The 16,019-nt window shown below is 36.4% G+C and overlaps 1 protein-coding gene across 2 annotated transcripts; it reads left to right on the forward strand.

The window, feature by feature from the left end:
• Positions 1 to 875: 875 nt before the first annotated feature.
• Positions 876 to 14,964, forward strand: GSTL2 (glutathione transferase lambda 2). Of its 2 annotated transcripts, XM_090315509.1 has the most exons (11): positions 951 to 1,171; positions 1,796 to 1,870; positions 2,244 to 2,304; positions 2,453 to 2,539; positions 3,035 to 3,133; positions 3,224 to 3,323; positions 3,417 to 3,493; positions 5,424 to 5,531; positions 6,204 to 6,284; positions 7,456 to 7,525; positions 14,696 to 14,964. In XM_090315509.1, the coding sequence occupies exons 1-11, from the start codon at positions 978 to 980 to the stop codon at positions 14,755 to 14,757; spliced, it is 1,014 nt and encodes a 337-aa protein (XP_090171635.1). In that variant the 5' UTR covers positions 951 to 977; the 3' UTR covers positions 14,758 to 14,964. The 2 variants fall into 2 exon arrangements, with proteins under 2 accessions (XP_038892871.1, XP_090171635.1); XM_039036943.2 differs by lacking the exon at positions 7,456 to 7,525 and having other exon boundaries at positions 876 to 1,171.
• Positions 14,965 to 16,019: the final 1,055 nt, after the last annotated feature.

Raw genomic sequence — 16,019 nt, forward strand, 5'->3', positions numbered from 1 at the left:
TAAACTATAACTATTTACATACATAAACTATAACTATCTATACATACTTAAACTATAACTCTTTATACATATATAAACTATAACTATACATAAACTATACAAAAATGTAAGAATATACCAAGCAAAATTCAGCCCAAAAATATGCAAAAACATACATATAAATACAGATCAGCCCAACTAGAAAAAGAAATATACCAAGCAAAAATCGACAGCAAAAAATGTAGGAAAATCGAGAACCACGACCGCTAGATTCAGTGAAGATCAAATGGAGGACTGAAAATCGAGCAAAATCAAAGTTTTGAAAGATTTCGGTGAAATAGAGGCTTCGGTGAGGAAAATCAACGATGGTTTCGGTGAGGGATCAATGATTTCGGTGAGGAATCGATGGTTTAGGCGAGGGAAATTGACGGTAAGGAATATGAGTAGCCATTTCGGTGAGGAAGAAGAAGGGTTGGGGCGGAGCTTTTAAGGCGTGGAAGTCGTGTACCCGGCATCGTGTACCCGGTACACGATTTCCTCAGTCAAACCTGCATGATTGCCACGCCAGACTGGGCGTGCCAGGTGGCCAGGGAATCGTGTACCCGGTACATGATTTAGGCCTTATCGTGTACCCGGTACACGATTTAGGTGTAATCGTGTACCCGGTACACGATTTAAACACCTATTTTTGGGAATACTTTCTCCCAACCCTATTTTTGTCTTTATTTATTAAAAAAATATTATTTTTTAAAAAAATTCGGCTAAGGAAAAAAATTCGGCTAAGGATAGTAGAATAATTTTTTTTATTATTAAAACATGTTTTTTTTACAAATAAGCTGAACAAAATATTTTGTAGTTCAAATCTTCATCTTAATTTGTAGTTAAAAAAAAAATCTAACTTAAATTGAGGGGATAATAATCGTTTAATCTTTCCTAAAAAAATTTGTTTAATAATTGTTTATAGTTGGGCTCGGAGTTTAGCCATTCATTTGATAATCATGGCCACTTTTACACTGGGCAGCACCATAGGCTTCTCTCAGCCCTCGTCTTCCTCAGATATCTCAGTTTATTGCATTCCCTTTTCAACCACCAGATTAAGCTTTTCGAGCGCCATTCTTTCTCCTCTTAAGCTTAAAAAAAAACCGTCTGGAAGAAGAGCCAGAGCTGTAATTGCTCTGAAAATGGCTGCTGAGTATGTTAACTTCTTCCCTTCTTTCTTTCCTGTACGAGATAATGGAGGACTAGAACTGAGGCAATGAAGGAAGTAGCGAGTTTAAAAGTTTAGGTTATTTCTTGTTTCTCATGCTATCGAACCATAAGTGTTTTCTTTCAAATTTACATTTCTTCGATTGTAGACGCAGGGCAGTTGAATGTTGGAAGGTAGAAGAAATTTGATGGAATCGAGGATTAGGATTCTGTTACGAAATTTATAGAAGTACAATTTTTAGTTCGATGATCGTTTTGACGGATTATAGAAGAAGTTGCAGATAGGTTTTGCGAATTTACATTTCTTCGAGTATAGATGCAGGGCAATTGAATGTTGGAAGGTAGAGGAAATTTGATGGAATCAGGATTCTGTTTCAAAATTGATAGGATTACAATTTTGAGTTTGGTGATCGTTTTGACGGATTATAGAAGAAGTTGCAGATAGCTTTTGCGAAATTACATTTGTTTGTGTATCGATGTTCTAACTGGTTTACTGTTTCTATCGATGTATTGAAACTTATGAATAAGAGAAGCAATTAAAGGTAGAATTTGTATTAGTGATTTGTTTAGTTTCTGTCTGTATTCTCACCTTTTGTTTTGCGTGTGAAAGGGCTTTTCAGGAAGTTCTTCCTCCGCCCCTCACTTCAGCTTCAGAACCACCTGCTATCTTTGATGGAACAACGAGGTTGGTTCAATTTTCACCCATTCACTATTTATGCGCTCACTAAACAAGACGCTCAAGTTGTTAGATCATGATTTTTTTCTCTTTAAATATCATCTTTTAACACGTGCTTGAATGTTAATCTAATATGTGATCAACAAGTAAACGTTAATCTCAATTGGGGATGAAGGGACATTGTAGTGCTTCAAACTCTGGAAACCCTGTCTTGTTATCATATATCATGTTAAAAATTATAAGTTGATACATATATATCCTTAACCTTCATTTATCATATGAAAATTCCTTGTTCTGTATATAAACGACATGCCGATTCTATGCTTCGTTTGAATGTCTATGTGATGCTGACAATGCTGCTATTTGTCTTCAACAATTGTAGGCTTTACATATCTTATACATGCCCTTATGCACAGCGTGTGTGGATTACTCGGAACTGTAAGGTTGTTTCTCTCACACGCCAAATAACTTCCACTGATTAAGCATGTTTTGTTGTTTTTCATGTCAGGTTTGTTTCTTTTGATGCGTATTGAAGATCAACATTGCTATCCTTGACATTAATTACAAGTTCATGATATTGTTTTGGAGCAGGGTTTGCAGAATAAGATTCAATTGGTTCCAATAAATCTACAGGATAGGCCATCTTGGTACATGGAAAAAGTTTACCCACCTAACAAGGTAGAGATTTTCAGTATATATGAATTATAATCATGGTAGTCATATAACAACGATTATGTTTTTTTTTTTTTTTTTTTTTTTTTAATTTCCCGTGAAGAAGAAATTTTTTTGATGCGTTGTTATGTCACTTTGATGGTGGTAGGGGTGAAGTTATAAATTTTCACGAAGGGACAAACTTACATATTTGCATAGTTAAGGGGATATTTGATAGAACTTCTAAATCTTAATTCTTTTATTTTTATTCCTGCATCTAAAACAAACTTAGGAGGAAATTGCCTCCCTCCCTCCTTTCTTCTTTCCTCCTCTTGCTCTAGCGAGGTTTTCGATTTTAAGAAAAATTGAGAGAGAAGCGAGTGACAGCTGAAAGAAAGAAAAGAGAAGAGAAGTGGTACCGAACTGACTTAAACTCTATGTCAAAAGATGGCCATTGTCAAATACAACCAAGCTGCTGTCTATTTCCTTTTTGATGTTTTTGACTTCTGAGTACTAGCGCAGGTGCCAGCTCTTGAACATAATAATGAAGTCAAAGGAGAGAGTCTTGACTTAATTAAATATATTGACAGCAATTTTGAAGGGTCTTCATTACTTCCTAATGTAAGTATCCAGATTTTTTTTTTTTAAATGCCTCATCAGCTTGAATTAAATGTCCATTAGCACTGAAGCATCCTAAATCTGAATATATAGGATCCGGGAAAGAGAGAGTTTGCTGAAGAGTTGATAGACTACGTGAACTCTTTCACGAGATCTGTGGTTTCTTCGTTTAAAGAAGATGGAAATGAAGCTGGTAAGATATTAGCAGCCTCTTCTTCCTCTTCCACGCTGTTGTTTTTTTACTTAAACACGGTTGAATCATTCAAATGATATAATCTTTTCTCAGATGTGGCGTTTGATTTCATGGAATCTGCTCTTTCAAAATATGAAGATGGCCCGTTTTTTCTAGGTCAGTTTAGTCTGGTAAGTAACAACTTTCACATTTTATGGTAGGTCAAACTTTATATCATTTATTGTTGAGGACATTGAGGTTGATGTCGATATTGATAAAATGTTAATATCGATTTATATTTCTATAAAAGCCATGGTAACTTAAAGAAACTCACAAAAATCATTTAAATGAATAAATAAATATTTTACACCTCTTATATAAGCTAAAAGGGAAAACTACCTTTTTAATCCCTGGATTTTTAGAAATAGATGCATTTGGTCTCTATAGTTTTAATTTGGCCATTTTAGTCCCTCACTTTTAGAAAAAAGGTTTAAAAGGTCTCTCTTCATATTTTCTTCCTAATTAAGTATTTTTTAAAATTATTTTAAATACATATGTAAATTAAAAATAAAAAACTTTTTTCTCTCCCAATCCCAATCCCCTCTCCTCTCTCTCCTCCCCTCCCCTCCCTCCATGGTCCCTTACCCTATTTTCTCCATTTTCATCCTCTCTCAAAGTTCTAATTTGTACTTGATAGTTAATCCCCTTTGCCATATTCACCTCTCTCAACATATATACTGTTTCGTATAATACTTCTAAATTTTGCCAACAAATTTCTACCCAAACGCCACATCTCACCTTCAACAACCTCATCGGTTGTTCAAGAACCAAAAAGTAAATTATTCACTAAAGCCAACAACTCTGCTGGGAGTTAACGAAATCTCAATCAGTGTCTCTCCTACTGTTGATTGCCGTCATTTACAAGACCCAAGTACTCCTATGGGTCGTCGGTCCACATTGTCACCTGTATAAAAAGAAAAAGGTGGAAACCTAGTTGAAAAAGGAAGCAAAAATGACCAATCTGCCGTGGACATTCTCATCTAAAGAAGGAAAAAAAAGGCTTGAAACCAATTTGAGACTTAAAAGAAAAATTGGGGAAACACAGCTGCTACATGGTGTCACCATAAAGAATGGTGGAGGGAGGGAGGAGAGAGAGAGGAGAGAGGAGAGCGGATTGAGATTGAGAGAGAGATTTATTTTTTTATTATTTTATTATTTTTAATTTCAATATGTATTTAAAATAATTAAAAAAAATTTAACTGGGAAGAAAATAGGATGAGAGGGACCTTTTAAACCTATTTTCCAAAAGCGAGGGACTAAAATGGCCAAATTGAAACTATAGGGACCAAATGCACCTATTCCTAAAAACTCAGGGACTAAAAAGGTAGTTTTCCCGAGCTAAAAATCTATTTTGATATTTATGTTGGTTTTTGTTTGTTTTTTGTTGTTGATATTTTTACCATATATCTTATAATTGGGTAAAAACAATCGTTTTTTTTTTTAGTACAATAAGCAAACAGACATGTAGGGGTATTCTTCAATCCAAGTCTCCAAAACTTTGGCGGTTGTCTAAATTAAAACTTTAAACTAGTAATTGTATCAATTTCAACTTGAAAATTTCACTAGTGTTTCAATTTAGACCCTCGTAAATTATTTATTACTATTTTCATTTCATTCGGTTTAAAATCGAACAATGATTTTTTTCCCCCCAAAATCCGAAGTAATAAAAAGATTTATGACAGAATCTTTCCAAGGTAGAGAAAAATAGAGGAAGACTGAAAGATGAAAGACTACTTATATTAATGAGAAACCTCTACTCTCCATTTGATTCAAATATTTCTCTCAAAATATTAAGTAAATATTGTCTTATACACGTGGAAATCGTACTTAATGGTTTTTAAACTGAACCCAAATTGAAGGTTTGAATTGAGTCGCTTATGAAAATTTAGAATTTTAATTGATACAATTATTAGTTTGGAATTTTAGGTGAGAAAGTCCTCAAAGTTTAGGCATATAAATTGATTTTTTCCATAAAATTAATGTAAAACGCTTCCATTAACGAAAACATCAATGGATGAAATACCATCAATCATATATTGTATAATTTTTCTTGGTTATCAGGTGGATATAGCTTATGCTCCGTTTATTGAAAGGTTTCAACCGTTCTTATTGGAAGTAAAAACATATGACATCACTGCTGGCAGGCCAAAACTGGCAGCTTGGATTGAGGTACTGAAAATATGTCTTACTGATCTTTAAGAAATTGTTGAGTTCACTCTTCATCTGTCATAAGACTAGTGAATGATGGAACCAAGAGCTATGGGGGAATGACCATGAATCATGATTTTGATATATTGTGTAGTAAATACCATTTCAGTCCCCTACTAACAATAAAACTATTTGTAAGATTTATAGAAGGTACAAGGACTAAAATTTGACATTGTGAAAGTATGGGAACTAAAATGGAATGAGACCCAAGTACAACGACTAAATTAGTATTTTAGCCTTGTGATATATTGATCTCTATCCGTTGTAGTAAAATGAATATACAAACAACTTTTGCTTCGAATTAGATCAGACCGGAAGAAAGTAAGATCATGGCAAGTGGGCAATGGGGAGGGGATGTTAGTGGGTTGGGTCGTTTTTTGATTAACATCGAGACCAACATTAATTATTTAAAAATCTAAGTAAATCACCTAACCGATACTAAATCCAAAACTGAATAAATTTGGCAATTTTGTCACTTCTCTTTGCTGAGGGTGTTTGGCTTGCAAGCCTATTTGGCACACCAAGCTCTAAATTTCTATCTACATATGGGGTGTCACAGAGGTTAATTTTGTGCTTTGAGACTGAGGTTGTAAACAGGGTTTCTATAATATTTGCTCACTTTCTATTGCTTAGGAGATGAACAAGATTGAGGGATACCGACAAACAAGGGGCAATCCACAGGAACATGTTGATAGCTATAAGAAGCGATTCTTGGTAATTCTCTCTGATATTCCAAGATATATGTACTTTGATATCTATCAATGTTTTGGTCAACTTGCACGCAGCTTAACTATATGTTATATGTAAAGGTAGATGTAGATCTTTAACGTAAGAGTACTAAGGCATGTTTTATTCTTATTTTGATCTTTAACCATACAAATAATTCTCTGACATAGAAATTTTGTATGGGAATTATTAGAATATTGATATAGTATTAAATTTATCTTCACCTATCACCTTAAGCTTTTAGGTCCATCGGTAATTTAACTCATGAAGAAACATCTCACTATTTAGATCCCCACGTGTCATGTCGGATTATTACCCTATCCTTCTCTCCTTAAGGGTCTACAACTCCGTTCAGATTTGAAAATGTGTGGTTAGATCATCCACTTGTTTGCTAAGAATTTAGAGGGTTGGTTGGTCAGTTTTCTTGTGGAGGGGTGGCCAAATTTTGCCTTTTATGGAAAAGCTTAAAAGACTTAAGTATACTCTAAAGGAGTGGAACAAAAAGGTTTTTGGGAATATTAACTCCCAAAAGAAAATTCTGACAGAGAAGATCAGTGCTCTTGACTTGCTTGAAGAGAATGGTTCCATCATCGAAGCTGATCACAAAGAAAGAGATGACTATAAAGTTGCCCTTCTTGATTTTATCATTAACGAACAGCGTGGCTGGGCCCAAAAGTGTAAAATTTAGTGGCTGAAAGAGGGGGAGGAAACTCAAGCGTCTTTCACAGATGGGTTTCAGCTAGGAGGAGTAAGAACTTTATCTCAGCTCTAGAATATGATGAGGGTCAAATTCTCATGAATTCAGATGAGATTGTGGATGAAATTGTTAGCTTTTACAACAAATTTTATGGGTCTAAAGTCCTTGTTAAAAATAAAGAATAGGGAAGAGAAGAACTACAAGATTACGTGGAAACTCTAGTACAGGGAGAAAAACCACGATCTAAAGACTTTTCTTATTCTTTTTAATTTGATACGCTGAATACATAGGGACACACTATATAAATAGACAGTAGAAAACCCTAGGGGTCTACACAATTACATAAATGCCCCTAGGTTAATAACCCTATTATCAACAGTCCTTCATCCCTTTACTTTTGATGGTCTTAATTGGCGAGCTCTTATCGATCTCGACTCATTATCCTTGAAAATCTCTTCCAAGGAAAAGGAGATCTGCGATGCTGTCTTTGAGTTGGGAAACCTCAAGTCTCCTGGCCATAATGGTGTGACAGGTGAGTTTTATAAAAAGTCTTGAAACATCTTGAAGCATAACCTAGTGGAGGTGTTCCAAGGGTTTTTTAAAAACAACATAATCAATAAGAGATGTAATGAGACTTATATTTCCCTCATCCCTAAGAAGAAAAAGGCCTCCAAAGAGAGTGATTTCAGACCCATTAGCTTAGTCACATCTCTCTATAAGATTATATCTAAAGTTCTTGCCAAAAGACTTAAGAAAGTCCTCCCTTTTATTGTGCATAATTCACAAATATCCTTTATTGAGGAGCGTCAAATTCTGGATGCAATTCTGACCGCATCTGAATGCTTGAATGAATGGTAGTCATCTGGAAAAAAGGGACTCTCTTAAAGCTTGATGGGAAATTTATAGGTCAAGCTTGATAGGAAATTTATAGGTCAAACTTGATGGGAAATTTATACGGATGACCTAATTTTTGGGCCTAAAATACCAAATCTCTTTTTTGAAAATAATGTCAAATGACCCTCAGTTGACGTCATTGCCATACCAGATTACGAGAATTGCCCCCTCAAGATATTGGTCTCGCTCTCGCTCATCCTTTATGATGTGATTGCTTGCCGTGTACAAAATGATTTGATAATTTTCACGAAATCTGAAGCCTCAAATCGTTAATACCCTAAACATACAATGGTGAATTCTTTAAAATCTAAACTTCATTTCAACTGCGATTACGTTCTTTGACGGGGTTCATTTCAACAGTGTTTTGTTGAACAAAGTTTTATTGAACGAGATTTTCCAGAAGGGGTTTTTTCATAGTGGAACGGGTTTTTCCAGAACGTGGTTTCATTATTTAGGTGTTGGAGTTGTGTGATTTCTCAAAATAGGTATGAAAACAACATAACGAAAGGGATTGGGGGAGTGAGAGCAAGATCAAAGGTAGAGAGTGAATCATTGAGAGAGTGAGAGATCATTATCAAGGGTTTAGGGTTTTGAGAGAAAGAGCGAGAGCGAGGGAGCACGACAGTGAGAGAGAGCGAGAGCGAAAAGTGTCTACTCATTCGATACGGAGGCGATTGGGATGAGAACCAAAGTTTGTATATTGGAGGCGAGCTGACAGGAATCATTGTGCCTATTACATTGAAGTATGAAGAACTTAAAGCTCACATTTATAGGGTTACAAATGGAAGATGGAAGAGGTGTTGGCAACCCTTCCTCCACGTCAGAACGGAAATAGAGGAGATGGAAGATGGGGAGGGAACATGCAAGAACCTGAGAGTGAATTTGAATCTTCAACAAGAAGTCAAGCAACTCCAAGAATCCAAGACGACATTCAAGAATTTCAAGAAATCGAGTCTTCATCATCAGAAAGTGAAGTTTATTGGCCAATTCAACCAAGAAGATGTAATGTTCCGAGGCATTATGGCCAAGAACGAGAGGATAGACAACAAGACTACAAAATGAAGATTGATACCACTTGGACCTCGAAGCTTTTCTTGATTGGATCAAGAATGTCGAGAGTTTCTTTGAGTGTATGAACACGCCCAAGGGAAAGAAGGTGAAACTTGTGACGTTTAAATTAAAATCAGGCGCTTCCGCATGGTGGGATCAAATTCAGATGAATTGAAGATTAATTAGAAAAGCCCCCATCAAGAGCTGGCCGAGGATGCTAAAAAAAATGAAGGAAAAAATCCTTCCAGCTGATTACGAGCAAATCTTGTATCAACAATATCATAAATGTAAACAAGGTAATTGAAGTGTGGCTGATTATGCACAAAGGAATCCCATCGGTAAGTGCAAGAACAAGGAGCAATGAGAGAGAGAATTACCAGATTGCTAGGTTTGTTGATGGCTTAAAAGAAGATATCCAAGAACAAATGGACTTACAACCCATTAGCACAAGATATCCAAGAACAAATGGACTTACAACCCATTAGCACACTTCCGACAACCATTTCAATGACTTATAAGGCAGAAATCAAGTTGAAAAAGAGAGGAAAATCAGGCAGCCCCGAGAAAAACATATGGGACCGATCATTCAACAATTATCAATGAAGAAAAATGGAGGTTGGTAAGCAAAGCCTAGCCAGGAGTAGTTCCAAGAGTCAGGAGGACCAGTCGGCTAAACCTAGTCAAGGGGTAAAAATTCAAGAACCTTCACAGAAAAAGAATGGCTCAAACAATTACCTAGGGCCGAATCTTGGCAAATGTTTTCGTTGTGGCCAACAAGGACACTTGTCCAACGGATACCCCCAAAGAAGAGCAGTGGCATATGCTGATGTAGAAGACTCTCAACAGGAGGAGGAAGAACAAAATTCTGAAGAGGAATTTGATGAACTTGCTCCTCGTGCGCTCCAAAGAATTCTACTCGCACCAAAGACCAAAGTCTTCCTACAAAGACACTCCCTTTTCCGAACAAGATGCACCATAAATGGAAAACTATGCAATATTATCATAGATGGCGGCAACAGTGAAATCGTGCTCTCATCCAAACTTGTGCAAGCATTAAACATCAAACTTCTCCTCTAAATGGTATTCTTCGTACTCTTCGTCGCTCGACCTGTGCCACTCTTCTTGGAGAAAGAATATTCTTTTCCACATATCCTAGAGGTCTCTTCCATTCAGATGTGTGATCGAGCGGATTTAGCCATGAGGGAGTCAACGCTATAAAATTGACTGCAAAGACTTTGGATGGGGATGTTTCATTCCCGGGTGACCACAATTGCATGCGAACATGGGATACCAAGTGAGTCAAATTCCTTACATGTGCATTCTTTCGCATGAAGGTTCACAATACTGTCCAATCGATTGTCCCGCACATGGAGTCTATAACAAAAAATCGACTCAACACGATATCGTCTGCCCTTATCACACTCACTTGTTAATCGATTTTCACAATAGTCCAGGTGTAATGTCATTCGAGATGCCCAATAATTCCTCTATTCATAAAACCACGTCTGGATGAGGCCTCAAACATGTTCCAACAAGCACATTATGGACAGGAGTCGATATTCTTCAGTTAAGGAATTGAATCACTTTGCACTATTGGACATCATATGGTTGTATCTTCGTTTTGTTTGGTAAACTTGTGCCTACCTTTCAAGATTGGTATCCTCCAAATATTTTGTTACAACACCATTTCGGAAACTATGAAGTCGGTCCCAGTGTGCCTAGAACTCTGACATGCAAAATGACCTCGCTACATCCTTAAACATCCCAACAACTGTCCTTAAAGTTTGAAATAATATTATTTTCTATGTGGTATGTGCACAATCCATGAAATGACGTGGGAAAAACTACACGAATAGCATTGCCGATAGATACCATTTGATCGGACACAAACACCAAGTTAGAGGGTTCACCAATAGCACGCTTCAAATTCAACATAAACCATTTCCATACTCGATCAGTTTCATTGTCCACTATGATATATGCTAGTGGGTATACTTGGTTGTTACCGTCCATGGAAATGCCAACCAACATGGTTCTTTTGTATTTTCCTTTCAAATGCGACCCATCAACAATTATGACAGGCAATTTGTAAAACCTTTAATACAAGGCCCTAATGCCATAAACATATACTTGAAATGCACATCATCTTCAAGTTTGATTTCAAACATTGTACCTGGATTCTCCTTTTTTAAAGCTTTCCCGTAAGCATGTAAAACGGTGTATAACTGTCTGGACTACCCCTAGTGAGAGCATATGTGATTTTTCTTGCACGTCACGCTTTGTCGTAACTTATGTTTACGTCGTATTCTTTCTTCATATCCTTAATGATGTGACGAGGTTTATAACGTCCTATGCCTGTAAACTTGTCTTTGATTAGCTGGCCAACTACCACAGTCGTTGCTTGTCTATGGTCACGATCCAGAATTCCAATAGAACATGTGTGCACCGCATATAGTTTGTGATCTTCAATATATTATATACCCTGAGATTTTCATTGCATGAAGGCTCCACTTACAGCTCTCTCTAATGCATTTGACAGTGAACAAAGACTTACTTGACTTCCTTACCTTACATTTAAGATTATTGTTTATGGACAAAGTAGACAATCTCATTTTCAAGTCACTTTTTACTCAAAAAAAAAAAAAAAAAAAGTTCACAAACTTCAACAACTGTCCCAGATGAAGAGGTATTAGGCATAATCAATTCTCCTCTATGACATGAAGACATGGATTGTGGAACCACAGAAGCCACTGCAGGTCCACACACCTCTGTAGGACCACAATCCATAAAATCCAATCCTGTTGATCTCTCATTACCAACCACGAAAGGATCACCCACTTCTGGAGGACCACAATCCATTGAATTCAATCCTATTGATCTCTCCTTACCAAGCACTGGTCGGTTACACAGAGTTTCTCTTTTCAAGTCCCATGGATTAGTGCGGTCATTGTCTATTGATAATGTTGATGATTGAGTATCCATAGACAATGGAATATCATTCTCTTCTTGATTAAACTCATATGATTCCCCATATTGTTTGTCTAATCATCATAACTCATACTCACATTTTTGTTATGGTTCGATTTTAGCGTTACAAATAGCTTAACTCTATAAAGATCTTCTTGAAAAAAAAAAGAAGCGAACATCACCATCGTTCCATATGTACTATTGAGGGGCTTCAGAGTCAAGCTTATATTTAACTCTCATGATAACATCAAACTCTGAAAAACTTACATTTGTAACCCTGTAAATGTGAGTTTTAAGTTCATCATACTTCAATGTAATAGACATAATGATTGAATGAGTAGACATTTTTCTGCCATCCTACAAAGCAAGAGAATGTTTGTCATTAAGTTGTACAAGTAGGTGAGTATCAATCTAATACACAATTTCAATTCTGCTATGGATTTCTCTCGCTTTCGATCTCTCTCGCGCTCTCTTGCTGTCGTGTTCTCTCGATGTTACTCTCTTCCACTCTCACTCTTTCTCTCAAAACCCTAAACCTTTGGTAATGATCTCTCGCTCTCACTCTCCCACTGGTTTAACTCTCTACCTTTGATCTCGCTCTCACTCTCCCCATCCCTTTCGTTATGTCATTTTTATATATTTTCTGGGAAATCATACAGCTCCAACAAACACCTAAACAATGAAACCACGTTCTGGAAAAACCCGTTCCACTTTGAAAAACCTCTAAAATGAACCCTATCGAAGAAAATAATCGCTGTTGAAATGAAGTTTAGATTTTAAAGAATTCACCATTGTATGTTTAGGGTTTAACGATTTGAGGCTTCAGATTTTGTGAAAATTATCAAATCATTTCGTACACTGACAAGCAATCACATCACGAAGGAAGAGCGAGAGCGAGAGAAGGAAAAGCGAGACCGAGACTAATATCGTGAGGGGGCAATTCCTGTAATCTGGTATGACGATGACGTCAGCAGAGGGTCATTTGACATTATTTTCAAAAAAGAGGTCATTTGACATTTTGGGTCCAAAAATTGGGTCATCTATACAAATTTCCCAAGCTTGATTTGGAAAAGGCTTATGATAAGTTTGTCTGATCTTTCCTCGATTTGATTTTGAAGTTAAAGGGCTTTGGTAAAAGGTGGAGGAAATGGATCTGGGTTGTCTATCGTCGACCAACTTCTCTATCCTTATTAATGGAAGACCGCGAGGTAAGATCTTTGCCAAACGGGGTTTACGCCAAGTTGATCCCCTTGCTCCCTTTCTTTTCACGATTGTAGGAGACACCCTTAGTCGTCTAATTCATTTTTGCAATGAAAGAAAGCTCATCAGAGGGTTCTCCTTCAGCGCTATACCCCTGACTTGACTCATCTCTAGTACGTTGATAATACCCTTCTTTTTTGCTCTTGGGAGAATGACAATCTCTCAGCTCAGTGGATGGTTGTCAATTTATTCCTTTTGGGATCGGGTCTGTTGCTTAATGTCTCTAAGACCTCTCTTATCAGTTTAAACCTTGATATTGAGGAAGTGAATCTCTATGTTGCGAAGTTTGGTTGTAAAGTTGAATCGCTCCCATTCACGTATTTGGGTTTCCCTATTGGCGGGAAACACAATGCTAAGGAGGCTTGGATTGCTCTCGAGGAGAGGTATAAAATTAAGATTGATAAATGGAGAGGGATCTCCCTCTCTAAAGGTGGTAGACTGACGCTCGCCCAGTCGGTGATTAACTCTCTCCCGTGTTATTTTTTCTCTCTTGTGCAAGCTTCGATCGGTACTATCAATCGCTTGGAAAAGATTATCAGAGACTTGTAATCCTACGTCCCACCTTGTTAACTGGAGTGTGGTGTCATCCCCCATCGATTTTGGTGGTCTTGGAATTGGCTCCCTTCGTCAGAAGAACACTGCATTTCTTATGAAATGGTTGCGGAGGTTTTGCCATGAAGAAAGCTCTTTGGAGATGTGTTATTGGGGCTATAAATGGGGTTGATTTTCTCGACTGGGCTTCTAAAATGCCTAAGGGGAAGAATTCTAGACTCTGGGCCAATATTTTAAAGCTGAAAGACCAATTCATTTACTTCACGGAGTTTATCGTGGATGACGGGAGATTGGTAGATTTCGGAAAGACAGGTGGTGCAACTCTCAACCCCCTGCTCTGAAATTTCCTGATATTTATGCTTTATCTCTAAAAAAAGGATGTTGTGATTGTGGATTGTTGGTATGCCTCTAGCCAATCCTGGAACTTGGGTCTTAGAAGACCAACTTTTTATAGAGAGTTGGGTGATTTAGTGGCGATTTTAGAAACCTTAAACTCTTGGATGCCTCTGGATTTCTCATGATCGTCTCAAGTGGAAGTTAGATGTCTCGGGGAAGTTTGCCACTAAAGCTACTTTCTTCATTCTCACCAAGAGAACCCCTGCCCTTCCTTTAGCCTCTCTTATTTGGATGCTCAAAATCCCCAAAAATATTAAATTCTTACTGTGGTCCCTCACTTCTAGATGCTTAAACACTCGTGAGAAACTTCAAAGGAAGCTTAAAAATTCTTCCCTTTGCCCTTCCATTTGCTGTCTTTGCCTTAATTCTGAGGAGTCCCTGGACCATTTGTTCCTTCACTATAACTTTGCCACTAAAAAACAAAAACAAAAAATCCCCATCAGTGAGTGGATGAAATTTTTCTAAAACTAATCTCTCGCAATGATTGAAAAATTGAATCACAAGAATGATAAGAAGAGAAGTTTAGATAAATCTCATGAATTGGTTGAAATTATTATATCGCTTATTCTTTTTTCCTGTGCAGAGCCGTTTGTGAAAGCCACAGAGGCCACAGCAGCAGAGGGCCCCATGGCATTGGTTAACTGAACACTGTGCTGTCATGTATGGATGTTGTTTCTTGTTCTTGTAAATGAGATAACTTCACGTGTGACATTTAACAAATAAAGGAGCATTTGAGATCATGGTACTTTTTGTTCATTTTGTTCATATAGATTATTGACCGTACCAGACTGAATTGATCTAAGACCACATTTATTCGAGAAAAAATATAATAAATTAATTGTAATTTAAAAATTGGACTCCATTTGATTACGATTGATGTTGTTTAGTTATGTTCCATACCTGTACTGATATTTAGGCTCTACTTTTAAATCTGTAAGAAAAAACATAAATTGATTGGCGAGCCAATGATGTTCAATCTAATTGTATTTGTCGATATCTTTATGGTTACTGTTATTGTTACTATTTCATCATGAGAATTGAGAATTATGAATTTGTCGTATTTATTGTCACATATACTATTATCGTATCGTTTGACCTTAAACGATAACAGTAATTGTAAATATGACATATTTATGATTATAAGTAAACGTGATAAAAAACAATTTAATTATATTTGTGATTATGGTTCATTAGATCTATCAATCTAATCTCATTACGATTACCCCAATTTTCATTATGAATGGATAGTTGTGGCCATAAATTTGTTTCATTTGAAATATAGTTTGCCAATAAAAGGAACTGGTTTTGGCGCATTTGTTGCAAGAAGTGCCCATTTTGGTTTTCAATTTTGGGCAAAATTAGCCTTCTTTAATTTAGATACACGTGAATATATTAATTTAGTCTATATTTTGGATGCTATTTTATTATAGAGAAATTGGAGGAAATAGCAAAATCAAAGGGATGCTCTTGATTTGTCAAAAAATGGAATTAATAAGGTTTTTGACAAAAACGTATTGTGCACATGACATACTTTTTTAATCCCCAAATTGGCCTTAATATGGTCGGATAACAACTTTTTAGATTAATGTGTAATTGAACTTAAGTTATGAGAGTGTGTATCAATTTTCAATAAAAATACAATGTAATTAGAATTGTTGGTTGGTTATGAGATTTCAGCCTGGTTTAGGAGATAAAGGTGTTGAATGTTTCTCCCATTTTGAAATTTGAATGGGTGGTTCCATCAGAATTGATTTAGTTTAACTACTTTTCGAAAATATTCAAACTTAATCCATCTTTAATTTGTTTATTATCATTTTGATTTTAATTTATAATAAATCTTTAGATTTGGTGGGAAATCAAATTTGTGTATATATAACCAAGATAAAAATGTAGTGTAAATGGAGAGA

This window comes from Benincasa hispida, chromosome 7, assembly GCF_027475165.1.
Source record: "Benincasa hispida cultivar pf3 chromosome 7, pf3_genome.v1.1, whole genome shotgun sequence".
In the NCBI taxonomy this organism is placed as follows: domain Eukaryota; kingdom Viridiplantae; phylum Streptophyta; class Magnoliopsida; order Cucurbitales; family Cucurbitaceae; genus Benincasa; species Benincasa hispida.

Coding starts and splice junctions, on each gene's coding strand:
- GSTL2 (XM_090315509.1), top strand. CDS start 978: ATGGCCACTTTTACACTGGGCAGCACCATAGGCTTCTCTCAGCCCTCG. Junction 2,305..2,452: donor GGATTACTCGGAACTGTAAG/GTTGTTTCTCTC, acceptor GTTTTGGAGCAG/GGTTTGCAGAATAAGATTCA. Junction 3,134..3,223: donor GGTCTTCATTACTTCCTAAT/GTAAGTATCCAG, acceptor CTGAATATATAG/GATCCGGGAAAGAGAGAGTT.